Raw genomic sequence first — 17,565 nt, 5'->3', positions numbered from 1 at the left:
TGTAAATAGTAAAGAAAATGACTGTGTTGAAAATAAAAAGAAAATAAAATAAAATAAAAAATAAAAAAACTCATGAACGGGGCTTGATCCAGTGATTATGGGGCTTGAACACTAACCACTCAGGTGCCGCCGCTTCATGGTAAAAATAGCCATGCACAAGTGTATATTTGACGACTAAAATTATCTTGCGATTTTCTCAGTAACGCTTGAGAAGTACGCGGTACTGCTTACACATTTTGTTGTCCTCATGGAGTACTACGAGTGCGCAAAGTTTGCAGTAAATTCGCATTCCAAACGTTGTGACCTCCCCTTGTTAGATGAAAGAATTGTGCATTAACACTTTGGAGACAAGATGCTTAGAAGAATTTTGGGCATAGGAAACTGGCCATTTATGCCGTTATCTAAAACATTATTGGCACATAAGTGATTGATGTATTTTCAAGAGTAATACATACTTAAAAAAGACCAAGCTTCAAGATTTATTCATAATTTATTTTAGTTCTTTGGTAGGCTATAAATTTAAAATAATGACAGCAGAAAGTATTCAAAAAAAAAAAATAGAGTGTGAACTGAGTTACTGAGCAATTTCTTGCTCCTGAGCTTCCAGAATTACTTGCTCTCACAACAAACATGAGATATCTGCAGCAGAACTATATCAAACTACAAAACCTGAGTGTACAAATCAAATTACATTAATGTGAACTTACAGGATCAACCATTTGTAACAGCAGCTGTTACATTCGCTAATCATTCAAGAAATTGACAACAGAACGCAGCACCAGTCAAGGGAAAGGTAGCAAGACTTTCATACATTGTTCTTATATGCAGTGAGTCCAGTTTTCAAGGAACTGATGACTCGTGTCAAGAAAATCGCAGACCGACCCGTGCTTGGGTGCATTTCTTTTAACACAAAATTGTGGTCCAACATACACTTGGGCTTGGTCTACAAAGTGTTATAACCTTTAATCACAAATTAATTGCGTGGATATACAAAAGTAGAAACACTAGCGGGTTACATGCTACTATCTCCGTATCTGTCATTCGACTGCCGTGCCGTGACATGCGGCCGGCGCCGTTCATAGCCATGTGGCGCTCGGCCGAGCTGCGGAGCGCCTCTATCGCCGTGTTCGCGTACTGCCCTAGCGGCACTTTTAAATCTCGTGGCACTGTCACAACACTTTTTCCCCCCTTTGAAAAAAAAAAAAAAGAGAAGAAGACACTCACTTCCTTGGAGACACGGACAGTGCGGAGACATCCATGGCCTCTTGGGAGGCACCGAGAAGATCCCGCGGAGAAACACGAGAGTATGGTCGAAAGTTTCCAGGACGGAAGCTTGCGCGTGGAACGTGCCTCCTGGACGAGATGATGGGTGAAAACTCCGGAGCAGCATCCATAGGTGTCGAGGACCTGGGGGTGTGCTCCAGCGAGAAGGGTCCCGGAGAAGGCTGCGTCGCAACTGGGGCCGGTACCGGCGTACTCGGAAGCAGTAGCGACGTCGGCTGCAGCAACACGCACGGAAGATCAGCAGCAGCGACAGGACTGGCTTCTCGGGCTGGTGGAGGCGAAAGAAGGGGCGGTGGCACCGGCGTGGCCACCCACCACTCGTGGGCGCATCTGGTCGTAATGGCGAACAACAATGCCGTCGTCCGTACGTATTTCACAAAGCCGGCGGCCGCGAAGAGCCTGGACCACCCCTGGAATCCATTTAGGGCGAGATCCATACCCTCGTGCCCACACGTCGGTGCCCACCGAGTATTTTCCCGCACTAGGGGACACAGTACAAGGCCTGACAGGGTGAAGCAGGTACAGTAGAGTGCGCGGTTGGCGGCCATGCAAGAGTTAAGCCGGGCTGCGATCACCCAAAGGCGTGAAGCGATAAGAACTCAGAAATTGCAACAGAGCGTCATCCGTGGAAAAATCACTAAGGAATTTTTTCATCTGGCTTTTGAAAGTGCAGACAAGGCGCTCGACCTCCCCTTTTGATTGCTGATGGAAGGGCGGCGCTGTAACATGATGAATCCCTTGTCCAGTACAAAAATCACGGAAGGCCTGCGAAGAGAACTGAGGGCCATTGTCCGTGATGATCGTGGATGGAAGACCTTCTAGTGCAAAGATTTTGGACAAAGCTAGCGTCGCCGCTGCAGTGGTGGGCGACGGACAATGAACAACAAACGGAAACTTCGAGAAGGCGTCAATCAACAGTAGCCAATAAGTACCGAGGAAGGGGCCGGCAAAGTCAGCGTGCACTTGTTCCCACGGCTGCGCCGGATCAGGCCACGGAGAGGGCATTGTACGGGGTGCAGTCAGTTGTTGAGCACACTGACCACACGCAGCGACCATGTGGGCGATGTCCGAATCAATACCGGGCCAATAAACGTGCCTGCGGGCCAGGGACTTAGTCCGAGAAATCCCCCAATGGCCTTCATGCAATAGTTTGAGAACAGCTTTGCGAAGAGAGGCTGGCACTACCACCCGTGGAGATGCGCCATCCGTGGCCAGAAGAACAACACCCTCACGAACAGACAGACAGACGAAGGCGCAAGGCATGGTAGTTGCGAAGGGGATCCGATGCCCGGCCCTTGGTCCTGTCCGGCCAACCCTGTTGAACAAAACCGATCACCTGACGCAGGACCGGGTCCCGCGCTGTAGCCGACGCGACCTGCGAACCTGTAAGTGGAAAACCCTCGACTGCATGACGTTCTTCCTCGTCAATGTGGAAACAGAGTAGTTCATCTCGATCGAAAACCGGGTCGGGGCCCATCGGCAAACGCGACAACGCGTCAGCGTTGGCGTGCTGAGCCGTGGGGCGATAGTGAATCTCATAGTGAAAACGGGACAAGTATAAGGCTCAACGTTGCAGGCGGTGAGCTGCCTTATCCGGAAGCGACGCCGAGGGGCTGAACAGAGAGACCAGCGGCTTGTGGTCGGTGATGAGGTGAAACTTAGAACCATACAAAAAAACGCTGAACTTTTTAGAGCATAAATGATAGCGAGCGCCTCCTTTTCGATTTGAGAGTAATGCCGTTGGGCATCGTTGAGGGTCTTGGAAGCATAAGCGATGGGTCGTTCCGACCCATCCTCATACCGATGGGCGAGAACAGCCCCTAGGCCATACTGTGACGCGTCAGTCGCCAGAACCAAGTGCTGACCCGGACGGAATGTGGCAAGACAAGGCGCCGACTGCAAATGAGCCTTCAGGCGGACAAAAGCCTGCTCACACTCGTCGGACCAACAGAAAGGAACGTTTTTGCGTAACAGCTGATGCAGAGGATGAGCCACCGCCGCCGCGGATGGAATGAATTTGTGATAATAAGCAACCTTGCCTAGAAACGCCTGAAGTTCTTTGACCGTAGACGGCCGGGGTAGAGCGGTAATGGCCGCAACGTGCTTTCGTAGAGGACGTATACCCTCACGGGACAAGTGGAAACCCAGATACACAATGGAGGGTTGGAAGAACTGTGACTTGGCCAGATTGCACTTCAACCCAGCTGAATGCAGAACCCGAAACAGTGAACGCAAATTGCGAAGGTGCTCCTCAGTGGAGGCCCCCGTGACAACAATGTCATCCAGGTAGTTGATGCAGCCGGGAACGGAAGCCGTGAGCTGTTCCAAAAACCGCTGAAAAATGGCCGGCGCGCTAGTGACGCCAAATGGTAACCGCTGGTACTGATACAACCCACAAGGAGTGTTGATGACGAGAAATTCCTTGGAAGAAGCATCCAACGGCAACTGATGGTACGCCTCCGATAAGTCAAGTTTGGAAAAGAACTGGCCCCCAGCGAGCTTGGTAAATAACTCCTCAGGACGGGGAAGAGGATAAGTGTCAACGAGGCTCTGAGCGTTCACAGTGGCTTTAAAATCACCACACAATCGCAGACTCCCGTTTGGTTTAGAAACCACCACGATGGGCGATGCCCATTCGCTGGATGTAACAGGAAGGAGAATCCCCGAAGCTGTTAACCTGTCTATCTCAGCTTTGACAGGTGCACGCAACGCCATCGGAATAGGGCGAGCCCGGAAAAACTTAGGGCAAGCTGTAGGTTTAAGAGTAATGTGGGCTTCAAAATCCTTGGCACGACCCAGGCCAGCAGAGAACACGGACGAGAATTCAGAACACAAGCCATCCAGCTGTTGATACGGAATATCCTCAGATATGAGGTGCACATCATCATCAATGGAGAACCCGAACAACTGGAGAGCATCATAACCGAACAGGTTTTCAGTGCCCGCATGATCCACCACATAAAACGTTAGGGGCCTAACAACAGACTTGTAGGCAGTGGAAGCATCAAACTGGCCAACGATAGGAATTTTCTGCTTATTATAAGTTCGTAAATTTCGCGTAACTGGAGACAAGGGAGGGGAGCCCAACTCCAAATACGTGCGAGAATTAATGAGAGTTACTGCAGAGCCAGTGTCCACTTGCTTGCGAATGTCTTTATCCAGAACACGAACAGTAACAAACAACTTATTTGTTTGAGAAAGCACACAGTTAACATCCATGTCCGATGCCCCGTCCTCGTCGACGGAACTTTAGGGGACTGACACACAGAAGCAATGTGGCCTTTTTTCCTACATGAATTACACGTGGCCCAACGTTTTGGACACGCGGCCCTGTCATGCTGTACGAAGCAACGTGGACAAGAAGAAAGTGCGGAACGAACGTGCTTCTGTGGTTGCCGTTTTCGCTGCGAGCGTGGCGGCCCAGCGCGACGTTGTTGACGAGAGTGCACCGCCGCCACATCGTCATGTCCCTGTGAAACGGGCAAATCGTCCGCGTCGAAAGTGGTGTGTACAGCGCCTACATCACACCACGCGTCTATTTGCGCGCCAGCAGCGTGAGACACTTCAGAAGATTGAGTGATGCTGAGAACTTCCGACAACGACGGGTTTGGCAATTGTAAGGCACATTGCCGAACTTCTTTATCAGGAGCAAGCCGTAGAATAGCGTCCCTAACCATTGAATCAGCATAAGACTCATGATGAGTGTCCGTGAGAAACTGACATTTCCGACTCAGACCGTGTAGTTCCGCCGCCCAAGCCCGGTAGGATTGATGGGGCTGTTTACGACACCGGTAGAACGCCACACGGGCGGCAACGACGTGGGTGTTTTTTCGGGAATAGGTAGACAATAAATCACACATTTCTTGGAAGGACAGAGAGGCAGGTTCCCGCAGAGGGGCTAACTGAGATAGCAGCTGATAGATCCGTTGGGAAATCCAAGATAGAAATAACGACTTACACATAGGAGCGTCGACAACGCCGAAAGCCAAGAAGTGTTGCCGCAAACGCTTCTCATAATCCGCCCAGTCTTCAGCGGCCTCGTCGTAAGGAGGGAACGGAGGCGGAGAAGAGGAAGACAGACGATGAGTAAGCGACGTCGACAACGCCTGAATAGCAGCCGTCAGCTGCGTTTGTTGTTCAATGAGCGCTTGCATAAGCTGTTCCATGTCTGCCCCGACACGAACACACAATTCCACAATGCAGGAAAAAAAAATCCGACCTCGTCGCCAAATAAGTGTTATAACCTTTAATCACTAATTAATTGTGTGGATATACAAAAGTAGAAACACTAGCGGGTTACATGCTAACAACTCCGTATCTGTCATTCGACTGCCGTGCCGTGACATGCGTCCGGCGCCGTTCAAAGCCAGGTGGCGCTCCCGCGCTCGGCCGAGCTGCGGAACGCCTCTATCGCCGTGTTCGCGTACTGCCGTAGCGGCACTTTTAAATCTCGTGGCACTGTCACAACACAAGGTGTTAACAGAGAGCTAAGTCATCAGTAATAACAAATTTTGGTACTGAAAGTGGTCTATTACACAAGTTCCCAACACAAAACAGACACAGGTCTAAATTGTCTCTTGACTAGAGAGCATTAGTATTTGTACATAACATTTAATTTTCCAGAATGAGATAAAAATAGTCATATTATCAAGAAGGCGCCAGAATCTTCCAGAACATGTGAAGATCAAATATAAATACTGTCTGAAGATGAGAATTAATCACATCTAGTAGTAGTTCTAACCACTACACTATACTGGACAACACAGAAACATAGTCCCTCCCAATCTTGTTTCACTGATTGTTGAACAAAGCATATATCATGTGATTGTTTAGTTGGCACTCAGCAGACAAAACTGAAATGAGTGTAGCCTAAACTACTTGCTCCAATTAGGAAGAGAGACAGCAAGAGTCAGAAGTGTGTGTCAGATACATAAAATCAGCCGAGAGTGATATTGATCCAAAGGAGCTGTTGTGATTGTACCCACTCCACATTCCACCTGTGTCAGATCATTCGGTGTCAGTGGGATCATGGAGGGTGTGGGGTCAACATAAATTCTCTCCTGCCCATAGATCCTGATTTGATACCACAATACCAGCTGCACACTGTCCCAGTCTTCCCAATTGAGATACTGGAAATCGAACTCATGTCCTCCACATGACTGGCAGACACGCACTGACCGGTCAGTTATGGAGGTGACGGAAGTAGTTATCACATAACAAGAAAATAACATCTTGATGCACAAGCTGTGCCACAACACACAGTTATTTAACTATCAACAAATGACTTATTCCAAAAAGGCAAAGCTTTGGTGCATTGGCTGGCAGATTATTAATTACCTTCTCTATTCGTGAATTTATTTTTCGAAAAGATACATCTGTTGTCAGTTGTAACATTATTAGATTGTATTTCTGTGTTAAAGTTGTCATTTCTGGGACGAAGCTCCTGCATTACGTTTGTCAGCATTGTCTTTTATTAATGTGGCATGCCTTTTGTGAGGGGGAGGGAGAGCCACAGGAATAAGAACTCTGCATGAAACATGCACTGGATCTTTCTACAGTCCAGCAGTTTAGTTTGTGTGTTCTGTCACAAGGACTGTCAGCAGTCTGCTTGGAATCATTGGCATGGCATTATATCACGTTACCCCCTTCTGTTGATTACTTTTTACACATTTTCCCACAACAGTGAATATGTTACATAATGATAATACTCTTGTGGTTTCTATTACAGGAGGCCAACAACACATTCAGATTGCTACTCAATGATTCAACACGGCGCCTTAAACTCCTTTCCAAAAATTTAGGCTCATGCATTGAGCGTGCTCGTCCATACTATGAAGCTCTTGAAATTGCAAAGAAGGCACAACTGGAGTGTCAGAAAGCTGCTGTCCAGTTCCAAAGAGCTAATGGTAAGGTAGTTGAGATTGTAATGTTCATTTACTGCGTTTTTTTCTTACAGGTTTCATTAAAAAAAAATATCATGTTCATGGCAAGAACTTGCTTGGAGGAAAAGAAGTAACAACCTGTAGAGTCAATCGAAATAATTACACACACACACACACACACACACACACACACACACACACACCAGATGCACTTTGCCATGGGGGAATGGCTTGAGTACTTCAACACAGATAGCCATACCATAGGTGCAACCACAACGGAGACTGAACTGTGGAGAGGTTAGATAAACACATGGTTGCTGGAGAATGACAGCATATTTTGCAGTAGTTGCAGGGGAACAGTCTGGATGATTGACTGATGTGGGCATGTAAATTTAGCCAACATGATCTTGCTGCGCTGGTACTGCAAATGACTGGAAAGGGAGGGGAAACTCCAGCTGTTATTTTTCCTTATGGCATACAGACCTTTTGTATGGGTAAAAGGTGATAGCATCCTGATGGGTAAAATATTCTGAAGGTAATATAGTCCCCCATTCGGATCTCCATGTGGAGATTACTCAGGAGGATATCACAATCAGCAAATACAAAACAGGTTGGAGTGTGGAATGTTAGATCCCTTAATTGGGTAGGTTGTGTAGAGAGTTCAAAAAGGAAAATTGATAGATTGAAATTAGGTAGATATAATGCGAATAAGTGAGTGTAGTGACAAGAAGAACAGGACTGAGCAGAGAAGGGTGAGTGAGGATGGAGGTAGGATGTGAGTGCTTGGGTGAGCTAGGGAATTTCTGAGAATGAAAAACATGACAAGAGCTTCAGTGCCACATTTGGAGTTTATATTGCTCCTAGCTTTATTACTAAGGGATACAACAAAAGAGATGAGCTACAGTGTCGGGGGCTGCTGCAGATTGAGAGCATGGTGCCCTAACAAAGGAGCTAGTATACACATTTAACTGGGTGGAGAGCTGGTCGACAATAGAGTGAAGAACTTGTGTTCTGGATGCCTCCAGGTGGCCCATTCTGCATCCTTCACATGACGCTTTCCTATTTGCTCGCAGGGTGTTACCCCAAAACATCCTATTGTCAGCAATGCCTTGAAAAGCATCCACTGTCAGCAGTACATGCAATGGGAACATTACCCATGTGAACCAGGCATGGGCAGGGGTGCATCAGATAACATTCGGTATACACCTGCGAGGTCCAGTCACTGTCTCATCACAGAACGCAATACTGGAATCGTGAAACATAGGGTACTAAAATTTTGAAAGAAAAATTCCTCAATCCTTAGATTTCCCTCTCTGGTTGCTCACCACATACGAGACTTCTGGTGCGGTGAATACTGGTTTATAAATACAAAGTCAAGAAGGGGTAATGTGGGAGTAGGTCTAATAATAAATAAGACAGTAGGAACATACAATGTAAGCTTTCACAGCCGGTATTATCTTCACTTAAAACTTTCAGGTGAACAGTTTGCCGCTGTACCTCCGAGAATGTGTCTCGCAGTCGGAGACGAAACGTCAGGGGAGAGTTTTATACTTCGACCACGGCCTATCAGCCCGGAAGTTTTAAGTGAAGACAATAGGAATGTGGGTAAGCTGCTATGAGAATAGGATATTTTGATAGCCAAGATATAGACATGAAGCAAACACCCACCACAGGAGTACAAGTTGGTCAGCCATTTCCGTGGATGATGAAGGGATTGAAAGAACGTATCACGAGATAAAAGAAATAATTTAGATAAGTAGTGGAGTGGAAAATTTGTGACGAGAGACTGAAATTTGATATAGAAAAATGCAGAGGAGACAAAATAGCAGAATATGGACTAGTGAAAAGTGATAACAGAGGAAGCCACCTGATAGACTTTTGTACAGAACATTATTTAATAGATCGAACACTTAGTTTAAGAATAGTGTAAAAAGGTTGTATATGTGGACTTTGAGACCGTGACAGTTCTGGGTTGATTACACAGTGGTGAGCTGAAATTTCAGAACCATATTTTTAACTGTAAGATATTTCCAATGGGAGATGTGGATTCTAACCATAATTTATTGGCTGTGATCTGTAGATTGAAATTCAAGAAACTGCAGAAAGGTAGGAAATTAACGAGATTAGACCTGGATAATTTGAAAGAACTAGAGATTGTTGACAGAGCGCACCAGGCAACACTTGACTGAAACGAGAAGGGAATAGAAGACAAATGGGTAGCTTTGAGAGATGGAAATAATAAAGCAGGTGATAAATAAGGAAAAAGACATGGCCGAGTAGAAATACATGGATAACACAGGATATATTGAATTTAATTGATGAAAGGAGAAAATATAAAAATGCAACAAATTAAGCAGGCAAAAAGGAATAAATAATTTAAAAATATATTAAATTTTAAAAAATCCCACCTTCAATTTCAGTACACTATGCAGCAGTTTTAGCAGCATTACATATTTTTCAGGGGAGGATAGCACTGTTAGTTAGCTTTTGTTTATACTCTTTCTCTTTGGATTTTCTTTTCATCCACATTTACAGGCAAAATTCAAATGAAAAAATATGTAGTGACCCGGTGGCCAACGAATGTGTTCTAGCCTTCTGATCCATTGGGTACAGAATGCCAGTAGGTGATGTAGTACACAATGAGTAGCAGACACAAATGCCACTCAGAAACATCAAATTGTTTTGAGGCAAAACAAACTGCGTCCAATAACAGAGACAGCTCACTTTTGCGGAAAGTCTCCATAGAGGAGTCCTGCAAGATAGGTGGTCAAACCAATTAATGATTGCACATTTACAGATAAACTACATTTTATGGTTCCACTATGGTACTTCATCGCCCTCATTGAAGTTAGTTAGTAGTGTTGATGTCGCGTGTGTCAGTATCTTAGTGAGTGTACAGTATGAGTGGAAGTAAGTGTATTTATATGCAATATGTTCTTCTTCTAGAGCAGTTTGAGTGCATTGTGTCTTCAAAAGAGGTTGGGATGAAAAACAACAAAAATAAAACTGGGGTATTGGAATTTAGTCAAATTAAATCTGTGATGCTGAAGGAATTAGATTAGAGAATGAGAAACTAGAAGTAGTTAAATAAATTTTGGTAGCTGGGCAGCAAAATAACTATGGCCAAAGTAGAGAGGGTATAAAGTACAAACTGGCAATTGTAAGAAAAGCATTTCTGAAAAAGAGAAATTTGTTTGCAATGGATAGAAATTTAACCATCAGGCAGTCTTTTCGTAAGGTATTTGCCTTTCATGCAGAAGTGAAGGGTAAACAACAAACAATTCAGGCCAGAAGAGAATACAAGCGTTTGAAATTTGCTAAAGAAAAATGCTGAAAATTACATGGGTATAGTGGATAACTAAAGAAGAGATGCCGAATCAAATTGCAGAGAAGGAGATTATTTTACAACTTGACAAACTGAATGGGGTCTCAAAGAATTGTCAGTTTGGTAATGGAGCTAAGTATGGAGGTAAAAATTGTGGAGGAAGACCAGGGATTGGATACAGTAATCATTTTCAAATGGATTTAGGGTGCATGATTATGCAAAGCTGAAGAGACTTACACAGCAAAGATTAATGTGGAGAGCTACATTAAACCAGCCTTTGTACTGAAGAACACATCATCATTTAGAAAGTAATTTCCGTTTTCATGTAATGTGGGAAGTAGTGGGGAAAATAGAACAGTCATTACTCTGGTTCACACAGTAGATTACTGTGCTTAAGGGCTGCTAAAACATAACCAGCTTTTGTGGCTAAAATTCGACTACTTAATTTGTTGATTATCGGTCATCTTCAATCAGATGTGTAACTCATTTTCGTTGGTTATCTTCCATCTGAAATAATAAATGGATCCACTTCAAATACATTAGGTGCCTGTGAATCAAATAAATAATGAAGCTGCAATAGTCAAAATGCATTAAAAACTTGTTTTATTGTGTCACAAACAGATAAAAACTGACACAGGTTTGGTGCCTAGGACTGACTGCACAGCAACTGCCACTTTTCTGTACATAGCTTTTAACAATCACGAAATTACATCCTGCGTTGTTTAAATTGAAGTTGATTGAATTTATAATTAAGATTTCATTGCTTTTACAAAGTTGATTATAAAATTTGGCTTTACAATTCTCTACAATGGAGATACTAAAAGGTATCAGATAGATTATATAATGGTAAGACAGAGATTTAGGAACCAGGTTTTAAATTGTAAGACATTTCCAGGGGCAGATGTGGACTCTGACCACAATCTATTGGTTATGACCTGTAGATTAAAACTGAAGAAACTGCAAAAAGGTAGGAATTTAAGGAGATGGGACCTGGATAAAGTAAAAGAACCAGAGGTTGTACAGAGATTCAGGGAGAGTATAAGGGAGCAATTGACAGGAATGGGGGAAATAAATACAGTAGAAGAAGAATGGGTAGCTTTGAGGGATGAAGTAGTGAAGGCAGCAGAGGATCAAGTAGGTAAAAAGACGAGGGCTAGTAGAAATCCTTGGGTAACAGAAGAAATATTGAATTTAATTGATGAAAGGAGAAAATATAAAAATGCAGTAAGTGAAACAGGCAAAAAGGAATTCAAACGTCTCAAAAATGAGATCGACAGGAAGTGCAAAATGGCTAAGCAGGGATGGCTAGAGGACAAATGTAAGGATGTAGAGGCCTATCTCACTAGGGGTAAGATAGATACTGCCTACAGGAAAATTAAAGAGACCTTTGGAGATAAGAGAACCACTTGTATGAATATCAAGAGCTCAGATGGAAACCCAGTTCTAAGCAAAGAAGGAAAAGCAGAAAGGTGGAAGAGTATATAGAGGGTCTGTACAAGGGCAATGTACTTGAGGACAATATTATGGAAATGGAAGAGGATGTAGATGAAGATGAAATGGGAGATATGATACTGCGTGAAGAATTTGACAGAGCACTGAAAGACCTGAGTCGAAACAAGGCCCCCGGAGTAGAGAATATTCCATTGGAACTACTGACGGCCGTGGGAGAGCCAGTCCTGACAAAACTCTACCATCTGGTGAGCAAGATGTATGAAACAGGCGAAATACCCTCAGACTTCAAGAAGAATATAATAATTCCAATCCCAAAGAAAGCAGGTGTTGACAGATGTGAAAATTACCGAACTATCAGCTTAATAAGTCACAGCTGCAAAATACTAACACGAATTCCTTACAGACGAATGGAAAAACTAGTAGAAGCCAACCTCGGGGAAGATCAGTTTGGATTCCGTAGAAACACTGGAACACGTGAGGCAATACTGACCTTACGACTTATCTTAGAAGAAAGATTAAGGAAAGGCAAACCTACGTTTCTAGCATTTGTAGACTTAGAGAAAGCTTTTGACAATGTTGACTGGAATACTCTCTTTCAAATTCTAAAGGTGGCAGGGGTAAAATACAGGGAGCGAAAGGCTATTTACAATTTGTACAGAAACCAGATGGCAGTTATAAAAGTCGAGGGGCATGAAAGGGAAGCAGTGGTTGGGAAGGGAGTAAGACAGGGTTGTAGCCTCTCCCCGATGTTGTTCAATCTGTATATTGAGCAAGCAGTAAAGGAAACAAAAGAAAAGTTCAGAGTAGGTATTAAAATTCACGGGGAAGAAATAAAAACTTTGAGGTTCGCCGATGACATTGTGATTCTGTCAGAGACAGCAAAGGACTTGGAAGAGCAGTTGAATGGAATGGACAGTGTCTTGAAAGGAGGATATAAGATGAACATCAACAAAAGCAAAACAAGGATAATGGAATGTAGTCTAATTAAGTCGGGTGATGCTGAGGGAATTAGATTAGGAAATGAGGCACTTAAAGTAGTAAAGGAGTTTTGCTATTTGGGGAGCAAAATAACTGATGATGGTCGAAGTAGAGAGGATATAAAATGTAGGCTGGCAATGGCAAGGAAAGCGTTTCTGAAGAAGAGAAATTTGTTAACATCCAGTATTGATTTAAGTGTCAGGAAGTCATTTCTGAAAGTATTTGTCTGGAGTGTAGCCATGTATGGAAGTGAAACATGGACGATAAATAGTTTGGACAAGAAGAGAATAGAAGCTTTCGAAATGTGGTGCTACAGAAGAATGCTGAAGATTAGATGGGTAGGTCACATAACTAATGAGGAAGTATTGAATAGGATTGGGGAGAAGAGAAGTTTGTGGCACAACTTGACCAGAAGAAGGGATCGGTTGGTAGGACATGTTCTGAGGCATCAAGGGATCACCAATTTAGTATTGGAGGGCAGCGTGGAGGGTAAAAATCGTAGAGGGAGACCAAGAGATGAATACACTAAGCAGATTCAGAAGGATGTAGGTTGCAGTAGGTACTGGGAGATGACAAAGCTTGCACAGGATAGAGTAGCATGGAGAGCTGCATCAAACCAGTCTCAGGACTGAAGACCACAACAACAACAACAACAATGTTTCTGAACCAGGTAGGATGTTCAGATATTGCAATACTCATAAAATAAAATTACACGGACAATGTATCCACAGTAATGTTCTAATCATTTTCGTTGACAATTTTATAAGTACAGATTAGTTTTTGCTACCAACTTAGATTCTGTGACTTTAGTTGGCTGAATCGTCTTTAGGTACCTGAATTGTAGTTACTGTGCCAGTTTTGTGAATGATAGATTGGACTTTCATTTACATTGATTCTTACATATTTTTAGTTTGTTGGTCAGTATCCTTACAGCTCATCTTAATTTGGTCTCAGTGTGTTTCGTTGGACTAATTTCATCAATACAGTAATCCAATGTTACAGTACAAGCTCTCTTATGTATATAAGATCGCATAAACTTCGCGACATTGTGTCACATTCTTCATTATTGTCAGAATCATATTTTCCACTAAATGTTGAGCTATTCAGCTAACACACACACACACACACACACACACACACACACACAAAGTATCGCACATAAGAATTGTGGGCAAGCCTTTTGTTAAGCCATGCACGCACCAGAATAGGATAGGTGTTACTCAACACGGTAAAAGTGTCTGTGTCTGTTTGTGAAACAAAGTAACGGTAAATTGTAATCACGTTACATAAATATACACAGAACAGTTTTAACATATTGTCATTACATGGATCATTCATCATTATTTCTTTTTCATAAATGCGTTTTTGCATGTCCTTTCTCCACTCCACAAATTCACAAGCACAGTGAAATGTTTGCATTTGAATCATCACCACATGGTGTCCCACTTCTCCATTCTATTCAAATGCTTTGTCTTTCTCTGAATTAACACACAGTCTCCAGTACTAGCAATTCAGTCAGGACACAATTATAAAAAGTATGTAAAGTTTTAAATGATTGATGCACAATAAAGCTTTAAGTGTCATACAATTAAGTCAAATTTCTTAGGTAATCATATTATTAACTAGTACAGGTATATGGCAAAACTTAGTCATACATACAGATTATTACTAACTAGAATATTTTGTTCTAACATTGGGGATGCATACAGTGTATGTGGAGCCAAAGTTTATAAGATAAAGTACTAATTAAAGGTATTATTATTGCAAATTATTCACTGAATGCGAATTTCATGCCATCAGCTGCAGGGTATAGTAGTAGTACCCAGTTGTGACATGAACATTTGTGCTGAATGAGGACTTGAATGTATGAGTGAAACCTTAAACAGTTTGGCTATCCGTGGCTGCTTCCTAGTCCGATGCAAAGTCCTGGTCTGGCTCAGATTTTCATTTGTCACAGTTAGGTAAAATATCTAGATCCATTGCAGTTGAGGTCATGATATTTGCATTCAGCAAATAATTTGGAATACTATTTCATACAGCTGCTGATCATGAAATCATTTGTATCATAAGTCAAGATTGGGTATACAGTGATAAAAAGTGATAAAAATGGTCTCGATTCCTTATGGTTCTGTCAGTCTCACTGAGCAGGAATCAAGCAATGTTGTGAGCTTAAAGGAACAAAGGACTATGATATAAAGAAGTGGACAGTGACATACGGAGGTTTGGATGGGGCCGGGGAGTGTGTGTGGATAGCTGAAATGGATAAGGCAACTGCTCACAATCAGCAAGAAATTCGAATTTCCATTGGAATTAGCTAAGATTGGAGGAACCAACAACGGGAAAACTTTCTATTTCAAGATGGGTATTTTTCATTTCATATAATAAGTTTGACAGTAAACGGTAATATTAATATTTTTGTAGCTTTGTGATCATATACTCAGTATTTTGTAGGATAAGTACATCATAATTTGCATTATGGTAGGAACAGTCAGAAAGTCCACAGATAACAAGGCAGACCTTCCTTTAAAACAAAATTATCACCCAAGTTGATGTAAATCACATGTGTCAAGATGTATGGTGCTTGTACTTACTCTATAATGTGCATGACTTGATGATCTTTTTAATTTAATATAAATACATTCTCATACAAATTACAATCAAATAAGTCAGTAGTTTATTTTCTCAGTGCATCAGTGGCGTAAGAGTTTAAGTGAAGGAAATGTGTTCGATGAATCAGTTTTCTTGTAAATTATAGATTGCAGCAATCGGTAGTCCTTTTTAAATTTTATTATGCAGATCTAGATTTTGGCTAGGAGCTAGCCATTCTCAATGCACTATTACTTTCGTTTAATGCATGTAAATCCCTGTTGATCGGCCTTCACCCACAGTTCATTGAATAGTATTGAATAGTAGTAACCTGATCATAGTTCCCATTAAATGTTATGCTGTTCTGCTACATTACACTATGGTAGTGAAAATCCACATTGCTTCTTGTTCAAAATGAGTGTTCAATTGAAAATCCTGCAAAATGAGAAATTTATTCTGTAATATGATTTTTAGTGGCAGCAAATCTCTATGCATAATTTGTGAACTAAATTTTATGAATGAAGATGTACATCAATGATGATATTCATTGGAGAGTGGAATGATGTATGTTCATGACAGAAGAGCCCATCTGTCAGTAATCAGGAATGAACTGAAAACCAAATTTTTACAGTATGTCAACTGTCAGGCATCTTCCCTAGATTTTTCAGTGTGTCTCTCATGAGATTGCGACTAAACTATTTCATGACACAAGTTCTGTGTCAGTTGGGGGTTTCAAAATTTATTTCGGAGACCACAAAAGTCAGTTGATAAGTGCTTCTCTGGACTTCATTTTCATTGTGGCGAAGAAGGAGAAAGACTACGGGACAGAATAATTTTAAGTGCTGACAAAATCTGGTTTCCTATGCTAATGCAGTGACAGAACAGCAGTCACAAAAAAGAATGTGGGGACATGTCAGACTATATATATGTCTGAAGTGTACTGTGAGGCATTAAAAAACCTGAGTATGAGCTATTGTAAACAAGTGACACAATCTCTTGATTACAGTGTCATGTTTTACACAATCATGCATGGCTACACACTGCCCAGCAAACGCAAGAATTGTTGGCATTAGTTCACATGGGATTTATTGAACATTTGCCCTGGAGACCTGTAGCGGCACTACCATTTGGGATAGGAAAAGTCAGTTTTGGTGCAATATTTCGGAGCACACAAGTTACAGCCAGGCGCAGGCCTGTTGACAGTAAGTTACGCTACCAGTGGTTGCGAAGTAGAATGGAGGCCATAGGGCCGTAGACCACGTGAAAAGAGTGAACACAGTGGTTTGCATGGCGCAAGTTACAGGCAGAAGGTGCCCACTGGCCTACCTAGGTGTTATGACTGTGTGACACGGAGCGGCGCGTTAGCAAAACAGAGGCGCACAGCTGCATATAAATAGATGCCAGTTCACTAACAAAGCATTCAAGTGTGACAGCTCTCCTGGACGGCAGGGCGTGTCACATCACAGGCTACATGCAGCAGCAGATGGGGTGCCAGCGTTCCAGTCCACTGCGGGTCGCTGGTTCGACCTTCTGAGGCCAACGCGGGGCATTCAAGTGTGGCAGGTCTACTGGACGGCGGGGCGTGTCACACCACCAGCTACACACAGCACTGGATGGCGGGGCGTGTCACACCACCGGCTACACACAGCAGCAGATGGGGCGCCAGCATTCCGGTCCCCAGCGGGTCACTGGTTCAACCCTCTGAGGCCGACGCGGGGTCCATAACCAGCCAGTGACGGGCCACTCCATGGCTCGCTACTGCAGGCAGTCATCTTGGCTCCCAACACACACACCAGAGACATCCAGGGCGAGGGCTGCAGATTTGGACGCCAGATCACGGGTGCTCGTTGTCGCTGCGTTCTTAGCCATGCCGGCGAGGGGGCGCGAGGCAAAGGCCGCTCTGAGTCAGCTGCTAGCGCATCCTGACGATGCCGCAACTCCGTTGCCATAGAAGGCCAACACACAGCAGTGCGTGCACAGGTCGCTGTGGCAGCCATTATGCACCAAGCCATTTCACAGACAGCGAAGTGATGTCCTCAGCATTGCAGGACCCGGTGA

The 17,565-nt window shown here is 43.3% G+C and overlaps 1 protein-coding gene across 1 annotated transcript in view; it reads left to right on the top strand.

Moving 5' to 3' along the window:
* Positions 1-17,565, top strand: part of LOC124788209 (SH3 domain-binding protein 5 homolog) — a 102,068-nt gene that overhangs the window by 15,065 nt on the left and 69,438 nt on the right. The window contains exon 3 of the mRNA XM_047255387.1: positions 7,013-7,190. Coding sequence (XP_047111343.1) covers positions 7,013-7,190 — 178 coding nt within the window. The remainder of the gene's footprint in view (positions 1-7,012; positions 7,191-17,565) is intronic.

The sequence above is a fragment of the Schistocerca piceifrons genome, chromosome 3, assembly GCF_021461385.2.
Source record: "Schistocerca piceifrons isolate TAMUIC-IGC-003096 chromosome 3, iqSchPice1.1, whole genome shotgun sequence".
In the NCBI taxonomy this organism is placed as follows: domain Eukaryota; kingdom Metazoa; phylum Arthropoda; class Insecta; order Orthoptera; family Acrididae; genus Schistocerca; species Schistocerca piceifrons.
The sequence above is the reverse complement of the archived record's forward strand: the minus strand, read 5'-3'. Positions and strand labels throughout refer to the sequence as shown.